The sequence below is a fragment of the Lissotriton helveticus genome, chromosome 1_1 (genome assembly GCF_964261635.1).
Source record: "Lissotriton helveticus chromosome 1_1, aLisHel1.1, whole genome shotgun sequence".
Classification (NCBI taxonomy): Eukaryota; Metazoa; Chordata; class Amphibia; order Caudata; family Salamandridae; genus Lissotriton; species Lissotriton helveticus.
In genome coordinates, this window is record NC_136057.1 from 150,581,569 (window position 1) to 150,603,016 (window position 21,448).

Genomic DNA, 21,448 nt, shown 5'->3' on the forward strand with positions numbered 1-21,448 from the left:
TTATTTATTATTTTTCTTTTTATTTCAAAGAGGGGGAGAATGTAATGATGTACATCATTATGATGTAGGGACGTTCTGGTATGAAAGGTTGGGGGTCTTTAAAGAGATACAAGTTCAATTATATGGAGAGACCTCAGAGGCTAACAAGCTGATATTTGATGCTGTAATAAACAGCATTATAAACTTCTTTATGCCTGGAGTAAGTCATTATAGCTTCCTTCTTACTGTTGAGTAGTCATGAGATCTTTTTCACGCTTTCTATGTCCACCATCTCCTTTCCTGAGTCTTTCTAGTCTGTATTCCCTGTTTCTTTCTTTCTTCTCTAGTCCTTCCTTTCTATTTATCTTGCTCTAACTTTGGCCTGATTTAGATCTTGGCTTACAGGTTACCATGTCACAACGGTGATGGATATCCCATCCGGCAAAATATTAATCTCATTATATCCGATGGGATTTATATTTTGGTGGGATATCCATCACCATTGGGACGGAGTAACCCACCCACGAGACCTAAATCAGGCCCCAAGTCTTTTTTTCTATGGGTTTCATTCAGACGAGTAGATGCTTGAAGGACCGAGAAACCATCCTGACACCATCATGTAAGTCTTCCCTGCCACCGGGTTGTTTAGGGGCCCCCGATGATTGGTAATATTAGTTCCCTCCTATTTTCAATTAGAGGTTGTGCCAATACTGATCCTTTCATAATTGAGGAACTGAGAAAAAGTGTAATGCCCTGTGTTGATTATTCCATATAGTGTACCTGTTGTTACTCTTTATATCTCCCCACTCTGAAGGTGGGTTCGCCACTTCCCTGGGGGGCTCCACTGTGTGTGTACAATAATAACTGTGCCATTAAGCTGGATTGCTTGTACTTCAGAACAGTTTCTGATCCTAAACCTGTATTTGTTTCTTCACAGTGGCATTCACCCTAGGAGAAAGGTAAGAGTCTGATTTACTTCTGTCTGCCTTTTATCCCTACCCACATTGTATCCTCACTCTCTTTAAACTGATCCCACTGTTTTCCTTCTTTCAACCTCTCTTCTTTCCTTCTTTTCACTGTCTTCATTCCTCCCTCATTACCTTTGCTCAACTGGGAAGCCTGTCAAAATAAACAGAGTACAATTAATCAAAAATGGCATTTGAAGTGTGTGAGTGATAGTTTTGAGTGTCAGCGCCTATCATGATGCGATGCAATGAAGTGAAGCCAGCTAAAGTGGCATTGTGTTGGAATGAGGTTCAAGTCCCTGTAAGATTAAACAGCTTTTTAATTGAGCAATAGACCAAACTCTCCGGTTACCACACAGCTGAGTCACACAAAATGTGTTCCCTTCCTCACACATCACATGAGAAGGACTCATGAGATGTCTCCAGATGTCTTCAGAGTGAACTGAGGTATGCTTTGGTAAGTATATCTGGAGATGAGGTTTGCTAGCTTTAATCACAGTAGGGCACATTTGGTCCCTGGGACATCCAACAGGGTTTCCAACATACTCTAAATAACCCATACAAACAGGGGTGATGGCTGCCTGGTTGTGACTCCTGTAAGCTTCCGCTGATTAATCCTTGTCCATTCACTATAAAACAATGCCTTTGTGGTGGTCTTGGGGCCTATGAGGCTAAGGTAATTTGTGGGGGCCCTGCTGAGGTCATGCAGAGACACCCCGTACCACTTTATTCCAAAGCGAGTGAGCTGACTTCTAGGGGCTGCGGTTGGCGACCGCGCCAACCTGGCTGGTACGCCAAACAGATAACTTGGCGATCCAGAGGGTGAATGGACTTCATTACAATCTTGGGAGGCAAATTCTGTTGGCCTGGGACCGGCCTGTAGTGTTGCGGGAAGGTGGGCTACACTATGTTGTTCGCTGCGCAGGGGCAAGGCACGTAGACCCCGTATGTGTAAGTAAGGTGCTAGTGTCATGCGTATGCAGCAGATGTTAGAATAAATAGCTCGTGGACCCAGGCATAGTCAGAGTTGAGACCACCACCTTAACACCTGAGTGGTCTTTCTTCCAAGCCTGGCCGCTACCACCCTACACTGGCGACGAGGAGGCCTAAATGGCCTCCCCTTCAACTTGTCGCTACCTGCGGCCCATCTTGCTCCCTCAGCTGGCCCTGACCCCCTCAACACATGCAGAGGGCAGCGCTGCCAACTGTGACCTGCAAGATTCCTCCAGCTAGAACCCTAGTCAGCCTCATGCTGTGGCCTACGCTGCATTCGTCCATGGCAAAGCCGCTTCGAGTGGACACGGTGGGCGGAGGCTCCTCCTTCCCGCAAGAGCAAGCGCCCCTGCCTCTCCCAGGTTTGGGCCATCTCCACGTGGCAGGCCGACGCTGTTCTGCCATTTCGGTGAGTCTCACAAAGTTCAGTGGTCCAACCACCCCCTCCCCCCCCACTCTCGCTACTGCAGTCCAGGCCCATCTGTCTTCTCTGCTCCTCTGGTTGGGGCCAGGGTTGTGAACTGTGCATGATCCCCGGCCACCCTGCTACTTTTCTCCATTGAGGCCCACTTCCCTGTCTCACCCAGGCACGTGGGCTTCTTTCTCCAGCTGCCAGCCCTGCTGCTTCTCTGGACTGCTTTGGAACACTTCACGGTCACAGGGCCTCCAGCCTCTCAAGCTACCACTGGGTGGGGTGGCTGGAACATTTGGAGAACTATTTCAAAGCTGTTGAGATGCCTGTAAGCTGTAGGCATACCATGCATCTACATCTAGGGGGTGCAGACATCCATAAAATCTCAAAGACTGTTGTTGAGGCCAGTTCCCCACGGAACTATACCACCCTGAGGGACGCCATCACGACGCACTTCGTGCATTATGCCAACCTGACTACAAAAGGTTCATTCTGCGCCAGGCAGCAACCCAACAAATCAATGGATGTCTTCCATAGTTGGCTGAGTGAACTTGCCAGTACATGCAGTCATCCGGATGAGAACAATGAGGTATGCACCCATTTCATTCAAGGATGCACGTCCTCCAAACTTCAAGAAACAATCCTCCAAGAGCACAACATGTCCATGAGGGACATCATGACACTGTGTCACTCCAAGGAGCTTTGTAAAGCTCACACTATGCACATGGACCCCCAAAGCATCAACCTCCATCAAAGAAGAGCCTGTCAACGCTGTCCAAAAAAGGGCACGGACTTCGGAACCAGAGCCCACCAAGCCGTCATCAATCCCCACAAAACAGGTAGCACAAGCCTGCACGTGTGGCTGGTGTGCTGTCTCATACCCTCACACTGGAGCCTGCCTCACCAGCGGCAACACCTGCAGTGGATGTGGCAAACCAAACCATTTCTCTAAAGCATGCTGCTCATCTCAGCGACAACAGGCCAAAGCTCCAAGGAAAGCGGTCTGCACAGTGGAACCAGACATCAATGAATTTGTCACCCCTGTGGCAAAAACTACTTGAGAGAGCGGCATTATCAAATGTATGAGAGGCCCCGCACCATGGGTCGCCCCAATCATGGTGATGAAGAAGCCCAAACAACCAGAGGTAATCCGCATTTGTGTAGACATGAGGGTCCCTAACCTGGTGATCAAGCGAGAACGTCATCTTACACCAACCATAGATGACATCATTGGGGATCTGGAGGGTTCCAAGTGGTTCTCCAAAATGGACCTTTGATCTGGTTAATACCAGATCCCTCGACACCCGAAGTCCCACCCTATCTCCACATTCTACAGACATACCAGCCTTTGGAGGTACACCCAACTAAACTTTGATATTTCAAGCGCAGACAAAGTTTTCCAAAATGGAAATGTTCTACAGGGCCTGCCTGGCGTGCTGAATGTGAGTGACGACATTCTCATCCACGCTCCCATGTTAGGAGAACACTTGACCCATCTCAATGCAGTCTTCACATGGCTTTAAGAATGAGGGCTGATGCTTCATCATGAAAAATGTGACTTCTTGTGGAAGGACATCAGCTTCTTCAGGTATCGCTTCTCGCACAGAGGCATTGGCCCGATCCAAGTGAAAGACATGCAGGATGCCCCCGCTCCCTCCTCAGTGTTAGGAATCTGCAGCTTCCTGAGGATGGCAACGTACTGCAGGCATTTCATGCAGAACCTGTCGGACATCACTGCCCCACTCAGAGAGCTCATAGTCGTCTAGTGCTTGGGCGTGGGGGCAGAGCAGGTAGAAACATTTAGACAGACCAAGGCTGCATTGTCAGCCGATACTACTTTTGCCTACTTCGACCGACTCACTCACATATATCATGCCCTCCGAGCAGACAGGTGGGAGCACTCTTTAAAGATCGAGGACACATGGCATCAGATATGTGAACCTCCCAGCACATCTGCAGAATGGTCTAAAATACACAGAAGGGTGCGGGAAGTGTCAGTAAATTCTAGATTTAAACTAATCCAATACAACATAATTCACATTGCATACCTCTCCCCCAAAATCCTGCATGCTATTTTCCCAGACAGCGATCCTGGGTGTGTACAATGTGGACACACAGCAGCTGACTTTTTCCATGTCATGTGGGGTTCTCAAATCACACCTTACTGGGATAAGATCTTGCAACAGTTACAGAGGGTCCCAGGCTGGATGATCCCAATAGAGCTGAAACACTGTTTACTGGGGCTAGTTCTTCAAAGAGATTACAGAAACTTAGTGGATATTTTGTAATACTTGGGTTGACACTGGCTAAGCAACCTATTGCCATTAGATGGCTGAGCCCTAGACCTCCCTTGTTGGTTGAATGGCTGAGAGCTCCAATGGAATGGGCTGGGACAGAAGAAATCCATATGAAAAAATGAGACGCGACTATAAGGTCCCAGGATCAACAAGTCTCAACTCAGCAAGCTCTAGACAATACAGAACACCGCAGCCAGACTCGTCCTCAGCACCCCTTGACACGAACACATCAGCCAACAAATACGAAACCTCCACTGGCTACCCGTCGAGAAGAGAGCCATTTTCAAGATACTCACCCACGCCTACAAATGCCTCCACAACACCAGACCCCATTACCTCAATGTGAAAATCTTCTTCAATGTACCTAATAGAAACTTCTGATCTGCCAACCTCGCCCTCGCCAAAACCTCGCACATCCGCAGAGGCAGAACAAGAGGAAGAGCCTTCTCCTACATCGCGGCCAAGACCTGGAACAAGCTCCCGTTCGACATCAGTGGCGCCCCCTCCCGGAACGCCTTCAGGAAGGCACTCAAGACTTGGCTCTTTGACTGAACGGAACTTCTTACCCACCCCCACCACTGCAGCGCCTTGAAACCCTCACGGGTGAGTAGTGCGCTTTCAATTCCCTGACTGATTGATTGATAAAGTGGCAGATGATTTAATGGCGTGGGCGGGCATGGTTCAGAAGTTGACCGCTGATGACAGCTCTGCTGCAGGAGAGATGTCAGAAGATGAACCTCCTGGTACTGTTGACACACAAACACGGTGAAAAATCTGCATGAACTCTGACATGGGCTGGGTGCACTGTTAATGCTGTGGAGAGATCTAACACAGCAGCAATCTAATACTGTGCTGCGCTTATTGGTACTGAATCAGAGTGTGGGTGGGAGAGGGGCATCATTTTCTTTAATCTTTGTAGGTTTCTTGTTTATTCTCTTGGATCTCATTGAATTTACTGGCATGTGATACTAGTATATGACACAACAGATGTGCTGACAGCCTTCAAATTGCTACTATCGTCAAACTGTAAAAGGTCACTGGGATCCATATGCTGCGCTTCGATGATGTATCTCCTGTAACATTGTACACTGTTGAAAAGCCAATAAAAATGATCTAAAAAAACCCAATACAAACACGTTCTATTTCCACAAGACTGCGGTACACATGTACGACCCCCAAGACAAAATGGCGCTCACTTGAGCTGAATTTCCAGTTACCAGTTAGAGCAGCACTTGTGCACAGGGATCAATCATTGTATTGCATGTTATAAGAATGGGGGACCCTTGTTTCAAACTTAATATGAGTACAACGGTCTGTCAACAACCAATAATGGGGTGACAGAAGAAGGATAGAGACCACCTGCCTGCAGGCCCCAAAGTATGTATTCACACAAGCACCACAGATAAGAAAAGAAACAGCAAAATGTTGGACATGGAGGTGGGCAGCTACTGAGGCCTCCTTGTGTGTGCAGCTCATGGTCAAAACCACGGCTCGCTAAGCACAAACAAACATTACAAGTGCCCAAGATAGTGCCAGCTCTGTAGATACTCAAACTAACTCTCAATGAACTGCCTGCTCCAAACCACTCTTCCCCCACACACACCTACACCTACTTACTATGTAGAGTGAGATGGTTTGCCCATCCTTCAAGTGGAAACTGTGCTTGGTTGAGGGAACTCTGCCAAACTCTGCAACATGCAGTTTCACAGGAATTTCCTAGAACACTGCTTCCCAAGGAGGACTTGTACACACTGGCCATTTATAAAGGATGGCAGAAATTATAAAAAGGTGTAGTTTGTAAACTAAGGAAATGAACATTGTGCTTCTGAATTCTCAAAAGTAGCCCAATTATTATTATTATAAACACTTATAGAGCGCACTGCAACCCAACGGGCATCCTGGCGCTAGTCAGCTACATAATAGGGGATAGACATGCTAACCAGAGAATCTACTTCTACCCCTCACAAAGAGGCATATTATATCCTGGGGAATAACCAGGTCTTAATTTTCTTGCGGAACAGCAACAGCAGCAAGCCTTGCGTTCTCCTTATTTCTAAGGGGAGGCTGTTCCAAAGGCGAGCTGCTGCCACGCTAAATCTGACTTTTTATATCCTCATTTTTTAAATTATTGCATTATTTGTATTTACATGTAGCAGTCGTGGCCATATTACACAAAGGCTTTAGTGGTCACAACCAGGCCACCAATCTTGATACATGCCTTCTGCACTGAGAGCAGGTAAGGTTTGGAAGTCTGACACTTCACTTTCTTTCCCACAGATGTCTCAGGATCAGATTCCCCATCAGTCGCCTTTTGTTTCTAAGGACATGGATCAATCTAATACAGAGAGCCCTAACTTCAGGTCTTACGATTTGATGAAGTCTCCATGTGATAAAGAGACCTGCCTGGATAACATCAAGACTCCAAAGGATATTAAAGATTCCCCATGGACAGAGCGTTGGTACAGCCAATTACAGGCCAGTCTGAGGCTAGCGGGTCTCCCACTCACAATGGACAGGACGAAGGAACCAAGAACAGGTAAATGTATGCGTCAATAGCCTCAATCTTTGCAGTGTACTGATAACTTGGGCCATCCAATGTGTTATGTCATCCTCCTTGACACCAGGATCTGGAAACCACCCAGTACATCAGAGCCCCAGAAGTCAAGCCTTGACAGTGATGTTGTTTTATAAGGCTATGTATATGATTTTTTTCCAAAACACCCACATTTTTTTTTAAATGTCTTTATTGATTACGTTTTCATAACAAAAAACTCGAGACTCTTACACAATTGCTGATCAACACTTAAGTACACCGTTGTTTACACACTGCCAATTAAGAGCATCAGTAAAGCTTCTAACAACGTTCACCTAACACCAGCACCACTGATGTTGTTACCAAGGCAAGCGAAATGAAAAGCGGCGATAATTTCATCGCCCTATTAGAAAGCTGTGGCTAACATCAGTTAGCGACAGCTTTTAGGTGATAGCGAGCGGTTTGGGGCCCGCTTTGCATGTCAGCGATATTTATCGCTAATGACATGCAAGTGGGTGTACCCAACCTGTTAGCGACTGAAAGCAGTCGCTAACATCGCTATCGCCTATTATCAACGCAGGCGTAGCGATTAAAATATTTGCGCTAAGCGCGAATATCGCCAAATCCTAACGCCTGCTCAGACCACTTCTTAGCCTGTATATCCAATGGGAGGTTAAGTCCCTAATAGCGATAATGCCTGAATATCGCTGAATTTCCAGCGATATTCACGCATTTCGCCACTTTCGCCGGATATTTTATCGCTTTGGAGATAACCGTTGCTAATAGCACGTTATCTCTGCTATAAAATCCGGCGATGCGTGAGTAAATGCGTTGTGAATCTGCATCGGTGAATGCCAAGGTATCTGCTCTTTGGTCAGTTGCGTGTGAGATATCTTCAAATTGCATTGTGAATAATTGGTGCTGATTCCACGGTAGCACAGCTGGGATAATATGAAGTCCAAAAGAATGGGGTGTGGAAATCGCACACGAGTCGAGTAAAGGTGAGATGGGTTAATGAGTTGGGTGGTGCTTTGAAGTAAAACACCCTGTGCTGAGGGTTGTAAAAATGCAAAGTTAGCGCTGTTTCCCTTGAGAGCAGCGTCCCTTTAATACACTCCGAAGAACACGTTCTTTAAATTTGCTTAATAAAAATTTCTTAAGATTGGTTCGTGCGTAGTCTTTTTATTCTTTTTCAATGATTTTCATGTTCAACATTATTAATTCATAATGTATACAAACGTATATTTCTTGTTAGCACAATGCATTTCGGGCGTTCGCCCTTCATCAAGGGACTTAATTCTGAAAGCAACCAACTAAGGCACACATTTAATATATCATAATACTGATGCTGATAATTGTATATGCATTAGATAATGTATATTGGTTTTGTCATGCAAAGGACAAATTCAGGCTGGGTTTTGGTTAACCTATAAATCTCGATGAAGGAAAACGAAAGGAGAGTGTTAGACTCAAGAAAAACAAAGAAAAGAAAGGAGTGGTCATTTCGGTGAGAAAAGGGTGAATATGAGAACATAGGGCTAGATGTAGGTAATCTGAATTTACTGATTCATAAATACCGAATTTTACCGATTCGGTATTTATGAATCGGTAAATTTGAAGGGGGGAGATGTAGGTATTTCCAGATGTTGAAATACCGAATCGTTAAAATTCGGTATTTACCGATTCGGTAAATACCGAATCGGTATTTCCTATTGATTCCTATGGGCTGTGAAGATTATGATTAGATTAGATTAGATTTATAGGAATCAATGGGAAATACCGATTCGGTAATTACCGAATCGGTAAATACCGAATTTTGCAAGGGTGCAGGGGGTGTCACTTTAACACGCTCTGGCACCCCAAAAATAGGCATGTGCTCCATGTGGCACACAGACATGCCCTAAGGGCATGTCTGTCTGTCACATGGCTAGGTGTGCATGCACACATGTGCATGCACACCTGAATTCGGTATTTTAACACCCAATTGGATTGGGTGGTAAAATACCGAATTTGTAGGGCCTTTGGGACTCAGAAGAGTCCCACCTACATCTGGGATTTACCGAATCGGTAAAAATACCGATTCTGTATTTTACAGAATCGGTAAATTTACCGATTCTGTAAAATTATGCCCCTACATTGCAATTCTTAAATACCGGTCGGTAACGGCCGAAATCGGCTGTTACCGACCGGTATTTAGGCTCCTACATCTGGCCCAAAGTTATCAGTGCTAAATACACCAATATGTGTATGACAACGGTGTGCACTAGGATTACCAAGTGCGTGTGACTCATGTGCTTGTGCAAATAGAGTAAATCAAGTCACGCCTTTAAATCGGACCTATTACTGATGCGTAAAAGTACGCTCGGTACCGTGTACAGATCGTGGCTGCCGTCTGTAAGAAATGTAAATGCATGATAAGATTGATACGGTTTAAACGACCTGATCACAGAGGTCAGGTGTTTGGGCGCGTAAAACGGCACTAAGGCTTACCTCGAGCTCTTGTGGGTGTAACGTGTAGTCCTCTCCACACGGGTATGAGATTCCAAAGTGTTGGACGGCCACCGCCATGATGTAAATAGCTCAGGCATGTGTGGAGGATTCCTTTAGGTTCGGAGCGATCACGTGACCAGTGGAATGCGTATATATTTCCGATAGGAGGAAAAGAGGTCAGATGGTGCGTTACTATGGTGACGTGAACCGTAACCGTGTCCGATGGAATACGTACTACTTTCCGTTAGGTGGAAAAGAGGTCATATGGTGCGTTACTATGGTGACGTGAACCGTAATCGTGTTTTTTTGGCAAAAACTTTATCGTACAGCGATAGGAGTGTGGGATCACCTGTTAGGATTGAATGTGTACAAAAATGCTGGAAAGAAAGAAAGGGTAAGGATAGTAGTGGAAAAGATATAATGGAAACAATAAAGGTAATAGACACAGTTATGAACCCAATTAAATGGGAGTAAATTACAATGAGTTTCAGTAACTTTCAACTACAAAGTTCATTTATAGGTGACAACTGAATTCCAAACGTTCGTTGAGTCCTTTGGGCTGTACCGAAGACAACCGGTGTATCCAGTAGAGTTCTCTTCTGAGTAGGTACTGGGCATTGTCTCTTCCAGGTAATATAGGTACCATTTCTAAGATGCAATATCGCAGTTGACTGGGATTGTGATTATGTTCATTAAAGTGGGCGGCCACTGTGGATTTCGTGGATCGTAAACGAATGTTACTCTTGTGTTCCACTATTCGTATTTTTATTTTTCTGGCTGTTTTTCCCACGTATGTGAGGCCACACGGGCATTTTAACATGTACACCAAATTAGTGCTATCACACGTTCTATTTATGTTTAGTTTATTTTAGTTCCGTGTAGTGGGTGAGTGATTTCATTGCCTTTGATAATAGAATTGCAGTTCCCACAGTTGTGGCACGGTAGCGTTCCTCTGAATTCTTTTGTGGGGACATTAGTCCTACAATTCAGTAATTCCTTGACATTTTTGGTTCTTTCATAGGCGAATCTTGGGTTTAATGAAAACATGCCATTGAAGTCTTCCTCCACTGCTAGTAATGGCCAATGTTTTAGAATTACTCTTTTGATGTTTTCACTTCTGGTGGAGTATTTGGAGATGAATACAGCCCTCTGTTCGTCCTTTGCATGGGATGATTGTAACAGTTGGGCTCTGTTTATTTCTTGTGCTCGGTCAACGGCCTGATGCAACGTGGTTTCAGGATATTCTCGATCTTTACATTTTTTGATAGTGGTGATTTGTTGTTGTTCGTAGGTGTCTTGAGAGGAAGCAATTCGCTTAAAACGAAGTAATTGGGAAAACGGTAGATGTTTTTTGAGTGATGGAGGGTGGAAACTGTGAAAGTGAAGGAGGTTGTTTCTGTCAGTGGATTTCTGGTATACACTGGTTTGGAATGTGCCCTGGTTGTTAGTGAACAGGACGTCCAAAAAAGATAACTGTGTGTCACTAATGTTGGATGTGAATTGAATGCGATCATTAACATTGTTGAGGTTTTGGATAGCTGTTTGTAGTTCAATGGTTGATCCCTTCCATAAGATGAAAATGTCATTGATGTAAAGTTTATATAGAATGAGATTGTCTTGCCTCTCCGTGTTGGTTAATATGTGTTCTGTTTCAAATTGGTGCATGAAGATATTGGCGTAAGATGGAGCCGCACAATTTCCCATGGATGTACCTGAACATTGAGCATAAAATTGGTTTTCCCATTGAAAGTAGCTGTGAAACACCGTAAAGTGCGTTAGTTCCATCAATAGTAGTTTCAAGTTTTCTTCCTTGTCACTGTTTAGCAGTGCGTTCTCAATTGCAGTTAATCCCAGGTTGTGGGGGATGGAGGTGTATAATGCCTTGACATCAATGGTGCTTAAAATCATATTGGTGGTGAATGATGTTTTGTGTTCTTCAAGAATGTTCAAAAAATGCGTAGTATCTTTGATGTGCGTGGGTATCTTTTGGACTAGTGGTTGCAGATGCTTGTCAATGAATATGCCCACCGGTTCGTGGATGGAATTGATGGTGGACACGATTGGACGGAATGGAGGAATGGTTGGATGTTTATGGATTTTAGGGATCATGTAGATATATGGTATGGATTGATTTTGTTCACCAAAAATTCTTTGTCCTTTGTGGTGATGATACCTATCTCAATAGATGTGTCAATGATTTTGGTTAAGATTTTGACAAATTCCTTGGTCGGATCCCTTTCCAATCGCAGGTGTCCTTGTCATTAATGTGTTCCATGACATTTTTCCCGTAAAACTCAGTGTCCATGATTATTAGGGCACCGCCCTTGTCTGCTTGGCGTATTGTGATGTCTTTGTTGTTCGCTAAGGTTTGAATTGCCTGTCACTCTTTTTGTGTCATGTTGGTCTTTTTGGTTCTTGGAGATTTGAAGATCTTAACGATATCCTGGCTCACTACTTTTTCAAACGCGTCGAGTACTTTATGACTGATAGGAGGTTGAAATTTGCTCGGATTTCTGAGTCCCATAAGTATATCAGGTTTCATGATTTCCTCTTGATTTGGTCTCTCAATAATGTTGGTAAAGAAATGCCTGAGGCGCAAACTCCTTAAGAATTTGTAAACGCAAACTTGTGTCTCTAGAATGTTCGAATGGTTCGTGGGGACAAACGATGTTCCTTTTTGTAGTGTTTGTGTTTGAAATCTTGTTATTTCATGTTTGGATATGTTGATTATTAGGTTCTGTGGCTCCTCGTGTTTTTGGAAACCGATTCTGTTGAGGGTCCTGTTTTTGCTCCTATTCCTGCCCCTCCTGGTTCTTTCTGGGGTCCTCGGCCTCTCTCTAACAAAGGAGTGGTTGAATCTTACCTTCGATTGTCTTCAGTGAGGATATCACTCTGAACTTGTGATTCTTTTCTTTGGTACATGGGACCTCTTCTGTGATGCTGTGAATCGTCTGACGAAGTTTCATCCGATGACCTGTCTTGGGTTGGTCTCTGTTGTCGTCGGCGGGCGTACATGTCGGCCCAACTGTATACTTCTCCGGTACGATAGTCAGTGGTGTCTCTCTTAAATTTCCTTAGTTTGCGTTCATTGATTTCTTTAGTATATGAGTCCAATTGGATATTTATATCTTTGAGAGCCTGGTCACATTCATCCTTAGTCATCATGGAATTAAGCTCTTCTTTAAGTTGGGATGCTTCTTTGTTAAGATCCTCTAAAAGTTTCGCCAACTCTTCAATTATTAGTAGTATAAGATCTAGCGAACATTTATTAAGTATGGCGAACCATTTTTCTGTAAATCGTGCGTTGTTTTTGCACAGGGTAGATTTCAATGATATCCTGAGGCCACGCAGAATTTGTTGTGCCTTGTGGTATTTTATCAACGTACTGGCGTGAAGACGCTGATTGATAATCCGTTTTGACATGTAGATCAGTTGTTTTAGGTTTGCTTGTGTAGAGCCAGTGCTTGTACTTGGGCCTTCATCATCTGGGATGAGTGAGTAAATGCGCTGTGAATCTGTATCGGTGAATGCCAAGGTATCTGCTCTTTGGTCAGTTGCGTGTGCGATATCTTCAAATTGCATTGTGTATAATTGGTGCTGATTCCACGGTAGCACAGCTGGGATAATATGAAGTCCAAAAGAATGGGGTGTGGAAATCGCACACGAGTCGAGTAAAGGTGAGATCGGTTAATGAGTTGGGTGGTGCTTTGAAGTAAAACCCCCTGTGCTGAGGGTTGTAAAAATGCAAAGTTAGCGCTGTTTCCCTCGAGAGCAGCGTCCCTTCAATGCACTCCGAAGAACACGTTCTTTGAATTTGCTTAATAAAAATTTCTTACGATTGGTTCGTGCGTAGTCTTTTTATTCTTTTTCAATGATTTTCATGTTCCACATTAATAATTCATAATGTATTCAAACGTATATTTCTTGTCAGCCCAATGCATTTCGGGCGTTCGCCCTTCATCAGGGGACTTAATTCTGAAAGCAACCAAGTAAGGCACACATTTAATATATCATAATACTGATGCTGATAATTGTATATGCATTAGATAATGTATATTGGTTTTGTCATGCAAAGGACAAATTCAGGCTGGGTTTTGGTTAACCTGTTCTACGGAGTGCATTGAAGGGACGCTGCTCTTGATAGAGCGCGCGAGGTCACTCAGACAATAATTTCGCCGTTTCCGGCTTCGGGCCCATATACTTTCAATTCACAATATTCATTGACAGGGTGACTTCACGGGCTGCTACCAATTTGTGTGAATTCCCTACTGTTATTACTCAGTGTACCCGACTTACCATCCACCGACACGGGTACCTATGACCTCAACGGATCAGGGAGCTAGCTGTAAAAGGAAAGGCAGCAAAATACCAACTCAAAATGACATTCAATACTGTTGTGAATGACCACGGACAACTGGAAGTTTAAAATCTTTATCTAAAGTTCGTTTTCATTAAGCATCAAGTTTACAAGAATAAGGCAATCAATAATCAAGATAATGAAAAGTACATAACTATAGAGAAACAAAGTCAGGGTAATCATGGAAATACTAATATGAGATGCAACAGGAAACGCTATGCATTCAGGGTAAAAGTTCTTTAGACAGTTTAAGAAAGGTCGTTCTAGACCATATCAGAAAATGACAAACTGCAATGCAAAATATGATTTCTAAAAGGTAGGGTAACATGGGAACATATTAAGCAAATATGCAAATGACTTTACGTTTCAATAATTTCAGCAAAAGCATGGAAAAATCCACATATGCAAAGGTGTGTCTTTATTGAAGCAAAAAGACAGAAAAATAGAAAGGTGCAAGTTTAAAGAGTTTAGAGCAATATTTACCTAGACTGGTGTGGAAACCAAACCCTGGCCACGGGTCAGTTAAGGACAGGAAACCCTCAAGGAAGGATACCCCTCAAAGGACAGCAGGTGCAGAATAGACACCCAGGACAGGACAGGATACCCTCGGATTAGGAATCAGGACAGGACCTCAGGACAGGACAGCAAACCCTCAGGACAGGACTGCTCAGGACAGGACCGCACCCGCAGTTTGGAAGCAACGCCTGCGCTCCACCCTCTCTGCAGCTATCGATCAAGACCCCGATTGGGTCAGCGAACTCCCAGCAAAGTGCTTCGCCAGCACTTTAAGGTTCAGTAGAACCTTAGTCTATGGTCAATTTCGGACAGAGTGCTCCGCAGCGCTCTGTATCTTCAGTCACCTATTGAGTACGATGGGTCAGTGACAGGTCAGCTAAACCAGACAAGTCGGACAATTCCCTAGGTGAACCCAGGGTAGATATACAGTTTGGGGACGGTGTACCACCCCCCAATGTTGCAAAGTGTCAGAATCCCTCAATTTGGATTGGTCCTAAGATAGTATTTGGGTAACACACCAATCAGACTACACTATTTGGAGGCCTTATTTACATCTCAGGGCACCGCCTAGCAAGATTGGGGTTCCCATGAGAAAGTTGCGCAGAATACAGGCAAAGAATACATTTTTGCAACATAATAGAACAATATCATGACGTTGCGGCCGAAGGTGCTGCTTTCCCAGGCTTGCTTCTGGTATCAACCTTCCTTGGCAGTCATTCAATGACAGGACGCCTTTTGTCGAGTCTGCGCACAGGTACCCTCCAAGATGGCTCTCAGTTCAGTCAGACCCCCGTTCCCCGCGGTACATGAAAAGTAAGCGAGAACAAATTAATACATAGAAATAACATTATGAAAACACATCACAGGATTTGCACTTTCAACTTATCACTAAGAAATATACTTATGCAGTCTAAATGTTAGCTACATATAAACAGGTACAAGAGCAGTGGCACGAGCAGTACCACGTTATTGGCAAAGCTATGCATTACGCATGCGCAACTATTTCCCTCCAACTCTGCAAACACATCAGGACACGTGAGTGTGACTGACGCATGCGCAGACACTTACTTCCAAGCAGCGGCCATTTTAAAAGACTCGAGTTAATTATTTTAGTAAAACACATAGGCAAGCTTCGGGGAACCTCGTTTAAACATAGAATAAACGTTAGTAAGACGTACAACTTATTACTGGATTACACACGGGCGAGGTTCATGAATAAAGCACGTCGCGAATGCGAAGCTTTGCTTCATCAATCCCCTCTTTGATGATATTTACTATCATCACAAAAATAAATGGAACCAGATGCCAACTTCTCACACCTTATACAGCTCTATTTCTTCCAGCAAACGATTCAATTTCTCTTTCTCATCTTTTGTAGGGTGAGAATTCTTCACCCTTTTGTAGATCTGATTATTTATCTCCTCCAATTCAAGCTCATCCACACTTCGTTTCACTCCTCTGGCATTCACTTCATGCTTTCTGGTGTGCTTACGACATTTGCAACAGACAAATATGAAGAATAGGATGAGACCTATAATTCCAATTGGCATCAGTACCTTGAACAATAAGCTTTTACCTACGCTAGCAAGCCAATGACCTACATTTGAGAGACCATCTACCAGTCTCTTCCAGGCACTGTCAACCTCGAGTGGTTTGAGTTCCTTTGCCAAATTAGTAATGTTTTTCACGTATCTTTTGAGCTGTACACTTTTGTCCGGAATATAAGTGCAACAATGTTGCGCCTTCAACATCCGGCAGACTCCGCCCTCTTTCGCTAATAAGGTATCAAGAGCAAGTCGGTTCTGCAAAACCATTGATCTGATCGCAACCATTTCGGTATTGACCAGCAGAAATCCATGAGCTGTGTCAGTAGACAACACATCCACTATAGTGGACAATTTGCAAATTCTGTGAGTGTTCAGAACCACTCCCACTCCAGGTATCAGTGCACTGAAAATACTACCCATTATTTCACCTACACTTTCTCTTTTACTACGCACTAAGCCATTAGTATTTTCACTGTTTCCAGCAACTCCATTCACATGGTATATTTTCGGGAAGACAATGCCAAAGTAGCAGCTTCCATACCAGTGATCCGGCAATTTGAAATAAGCCTTGTCCCCACAAATATAATAAATTCCAGGAAACACAGGCTCTGACCCATTTTTGAAACCCCAACCTCCAATTACCTTGTAATTATGTTCGCATTCACTGGAACCAATGAAAATGTTATTATAATAGCTAGTCTTCTCGCGGTGAAGACATAGCTTGCCTTTCTTTTCAAAATCCAGCAACAGAGCAGGACCCGCCCCACCAGTTGAGGTGCCTTCCATGTTCTCTGCCCACCTTGGTCTTTTCTGACTTTCGTCATTTGCCTTCTTTCGTATTTTAATTCTCCTTTTCTCTGCCATGTTCAGGAACATCTTTTCCTGCTCACGCAAAGAACAAGTCAAGTTATCTCTGTGTGCGTCACCTATGTCGATATTACCTATAGTCAGAAAGTAGTCTCCCATATATCGTATTACGTCACTTTTGGTATGTACAGGATTCAAGTTCCCACGTATAGGAAGCTCAGAAAAGATCACGTCATTGTTAGAGTAATAGTACTGTAACGGTCCTCTTTTGTAAAATAAGCCTGCTAAAATGCTACAGGAGATTCCATATGTCAGCGGCAAGTGATGGTATGTCACGCCTTCAGCCACAGAGGTAGGTAGCTTCATGCAGACATAGCAATCTTCAATTTCCATAGTCTCTACATAGTGTATTAACAAGTTTGCGAAAACATTTAAGTGTGTCTTGTTCTTAACTCCGTGATAATGTAGTCCTCCCTCATCTGATGCTTCTAAGTCTTGTTTTGTTTGTCTCAGTGCTCTCTCATGTCTTGCTACACTCTGTGTTGTCAGCTCCTCACTGTCAGTATTTACAATTTCAGTAGGGACAATATTAGTATTTTTGCTCACTGCAAAGGGAATAAACACTGTTAGTCCTATCCAAACTAATATCAGGACAACTATACTACAGACACATACCTTGCAGCAAGTTTTGCAACAGCTGCGACTAGGTCTACCACTCACGTTTGAATCAGACATTTTGGCTCAGAAGAAGTTTCTCGACCCCTCTTTGTGACTTTACACAGGTATCTTACTTTGTGCAAATTCACGGTGGCTCGTCTTCTTCTTCGGCAGAGTACTCAGGGACGGGTTCTCCGTCGCTCTCGTCAGTTATATCAAGATCTTCAAATTCTTCCAACACAAGTGTCCATTCAGGTGACTTGTACTTTTTGTTTTGTCTCTTTATTCGATCACTCCTTCTTTTGGAGGTACCTTCTTGTTGCTTAGCTATGCGAGCACTTCTCCTTTCTTCTGCACGTTTTTCTTCTACCGTTTTTATCCTTAGCCTCAATTTCTTGACAAATCCAGTCTCAATGTGTTTTCTTTTCTTAAGTCTTTTAGCTGGTACTTGGACTTCGTTTTCTTCTCTTGCCCTCTTGTTCTCCTTAGTTTGTGGCAATTCTGTTTCAGTTTCTTCCTCTTCTATCTGACTGTTTCCAGGGCTAGCATCTATTTCTTCTGCCTGGTTACTAATCTGGCCTTGTTCAGGACAGTTTTGCGTTTGTTTTTCAAATGTCTCTGTTTCTGTTTCCTGAACACGTTCTTCTAATCCTATCTGATCCTGTTCAAGCACTTCGATCTCTGGACTTTCTTCTGCTCGAACTATTACGCTATGTCTAGTCTGTCCCTTCCCGACATCACGAGTCAGTGGAGGAGTATCAATCACTTGCTCTGTATCCTTCACTTGTTCTGTATCAATCACATGCTCTGTCCCTGTCTGACCTTCTCCTTCCTCAGTTTTGATGTGAATCTCAAGATCCTGAGGTTCTTCGCCTGTGCCTTGCTTTTCCTCTCTAGTCCACTCTCTACCTTCACAAAGTCGTTCTCTTGTTCGAATGGGGTCTTCAGTGAGATCAATCAATGGTATCCACTCCTCTGGCCATATGCTCGGCAGCTCGTCTTCAGCTACTTCTGGCTCAGCTTCTTGGACCCCTTCAGCAGGCTGGGCTCTTGGTAGTTCGTTATCAACTATTCTTGGGCCAACGTCTGCTGATTCTGCAGCTCGACTGGTACTGGGCTGTACGTCGTCAGCTACTTCTGGTCTGGCTCCTGCAGAGTCCTCCGCTGGACGCCCTTCTTCTTCAGGCTCCTCGTCTGGTAATACCTTCTGGGTGTGGCTGGCGTGTACCCAGCGTGGAACCCCTGCACACTTTACTGCTGTGGTAGTTACCAGGATCACCTGACGTTTCTCTCCCCACCTTGGCTCCAGGCAGCTCTTCCGAGTATGCTTCTTTATCTTCACCCAGTCCCCCGGGACCAGTTTGTGGAGAGGAGTCGTTGGATTGAGGATGGCGTCTTCTCCGATCTGGCGAGAGATAGAACGCACTTGGTCACCCAATCTCTTGCAGTATTCAAGCACCAAATCATCAGTAATACCCAACAGTTTGCTTCCTGGCACCCATGCTTGTCTCATCACTCTTCCCATAATGATTTCATGGGGACTTAGGCCTGTCTTGCGGTCAGGAACACTTCTGAGTCCCATCAGGACCAGGGGCAGGGCCTTCACCCAGGTCATCTTAGATGCATCACATAGTTTTGCTAGTCTGTTTTTGATAGTTCCATTTATTTGTTCCACTATTCCAGAAGCCTCTGGACGGTATGCACAGTGAAGCTTTTGTGATATTCCAAAGGCCTTACAGAGTTCGGCGATCACCTCATTCTGAAAATGTGAGCCTTGATCTGATTCAATAGTGACTGGAACCCCGAACCTAGGTATCAGTTCTTTTAGTAAACACTTAGCTACTGTTTTTGCGTCATTTTGGGGAGTAGGGAAAGCTTCCACCCACTTCGAAAATAAACAGACCATGACAAGGACATATTGCTTCCCTTCACAACGGGGCATGGTGATGAAATCAATCTGTATTCTCACAAAGGGACCCCCGGCCCTCCCAATTTTCCCCAGTTCCACCACAGTTTTCTTCCCTGGGTTCATCTTTTGACATGACAGGCACCTCTGGCAGAGGGACTCTGCTACTTTCCTGAACTTTTTACTGTACCAAGTCTGTTGGAACACTAGAATCATGGCGTCCCTACCAATGTGTGATCCTTCATGTATCAATCTCGCCATTGTGCTAAGTAAGTGTCTAGGTAACACAGGCATACCAGTTGGACCTAGGATGACACCATCCACACGTCTTGGTCGACACCCATCTTCCTTCCACTTCTCTCTCTCTTGCCATGGTGCCGCCTGCTGCCACTCTTTCACTTCATCCCATGAAGGCACTTCTTCAAACACCTGAAGTTGGCAGCTGGTTCCTGGCCCCCCTCGTTTTGGATTTACGATATACCGATCTCTGGCGCACCATTGGGCCACTCGATCAGCAAAATCATTTCCCAGTGATACAGTGTCCGTGCTCTTCTTATGAGCAACACATTTTACCACTGCCAGTTCCTTTGGTAACTGGATTGCCTCTAAAAGGTCTTGAACAACTTTTCCATTTCGAATAGGGGTACCTGATGAAGTCAGGAACTCCCTCTGTAGCCATAACTGGCCAAAGTCATGCACAACCCCATAACAGTACTGACTGTCAGTATACACGGTTATGCGTAGGTTTTTCCCAATTTTGCAAGCTTTTATCATAGCGATCAATTCGGCTACTTGTGCAGACTTTATATCAAATAGATAACCTGCTTCTTCAATTTTGGTTAAGGAGACTACCGCATAGGCAGCACTCAGGCCTCCTTGTTCATGTCTTAGACATGAACCGTCCACAAATAATTCTTTGTCATGCACAGGCAATGGTGTTTCTTTAATGTCTGGACGTGGCTTGGTATTGAATTCTGTTAAATCAATGCAATCATGCTCATCATCCACCCCACCTTCCATATCCATTGGGTCGGGAAGTAAAGTGGCAGGGTTCAAAATACTGCACCTAACAATGTTTACATTTGCAGCACCCACAAGAATCCTCTCGTATTTAGTCAGCCGACTAGGGGTGAGATACTGAGTCTTTGTTCTGGTCAGTAAAATTACCACTCCATGTGGGACATACACAGTTACAGGATGTTCCATGACAATGGACTCACTCTGCTCTAAACTTGCGCAGGTAGCAGCTACCGCTTTCAGACAACCTGGTAATCCAGCAGCCACTGGATCCAGGGTGGCAGAGAAATATGCCACAGGCCTTCTGGTTGTGCCATGTTCTTGAGTTAGGACCGACAACGCGCAATTATCGCGAGTGTCACAGAAAAGGGCAAATTCCTTAGTATAGTCTGGCATTCCCAACGCAGGTGCTGTGCACAGACAATTTCGCAGTTTGGTGAAGGCTGTTAAGCTTTCATCATCCCATTCTACAATATCTGGTGTTCCTCTCTTGGTCATTTTTATCAAGGGCCTAGCTAGGACTGCAAATCCCAGAATCCACTGCCTGCAGTATCCTATCACTCCCAGGAACATTCTGATCTCTTTCTGAGTACGGGGTAACTGCATCTTTTGTATTATTCTCACTCTTTCTGATGTCACTTTCCTGACCCCTTTCTCTATCTGGTGCCCCGGATATTTTACTGATTTTGCACAGAACTGTAATTTGTCAGGGGCCACTTTATGTCCCTTCTCACTCAGGTGATTCAGGAGGGCAATGGTGTCAATCACACAATCCCTATGACTTTTAGACGCCACCAAGAGGTCGTCTATGTATTGCACTAGGACAGAGTTCCCAGGTAAGACCAAAGTTTCCAAACATTTTTTCAAGATCTGATTAAAGATAGAGGGGCTCTCTGTGTACCCTTGAGGGACCCGGTTCCAGACATACACGTGACCATTGAAGGCAAATGAGAAAAGAAATTTGCTATCTGA

At 44.3% G+C, this 21,448-nt stretch overlaps 1 protein-coding gene across 1 annotated transcript in view; it reads left to right on the top strand.

The window, feature by feature from the left end:
- Positions 1–917: 917 nt before the first annotated feature.
- The window catches only part of LOC144759999 (carnosine synthase 1-like), a 510,578-nt gene continuing 490,047 nt past the window's right edge, over positions 918–21,448 (top strand). The window contains exons 1-2 of the mRNA XM_078646513.1: positions 918–938; positions 6,924–7,182. Coding sequence (XP_078502639.1) covers positions 6,924–7,182 — 259 coding nt within the window. The 5' untranslated portion in view covers positions 918–938. The remainder of the gene's footprint in view (positions 939–6,923; positions 7,183–21,448) is intronic.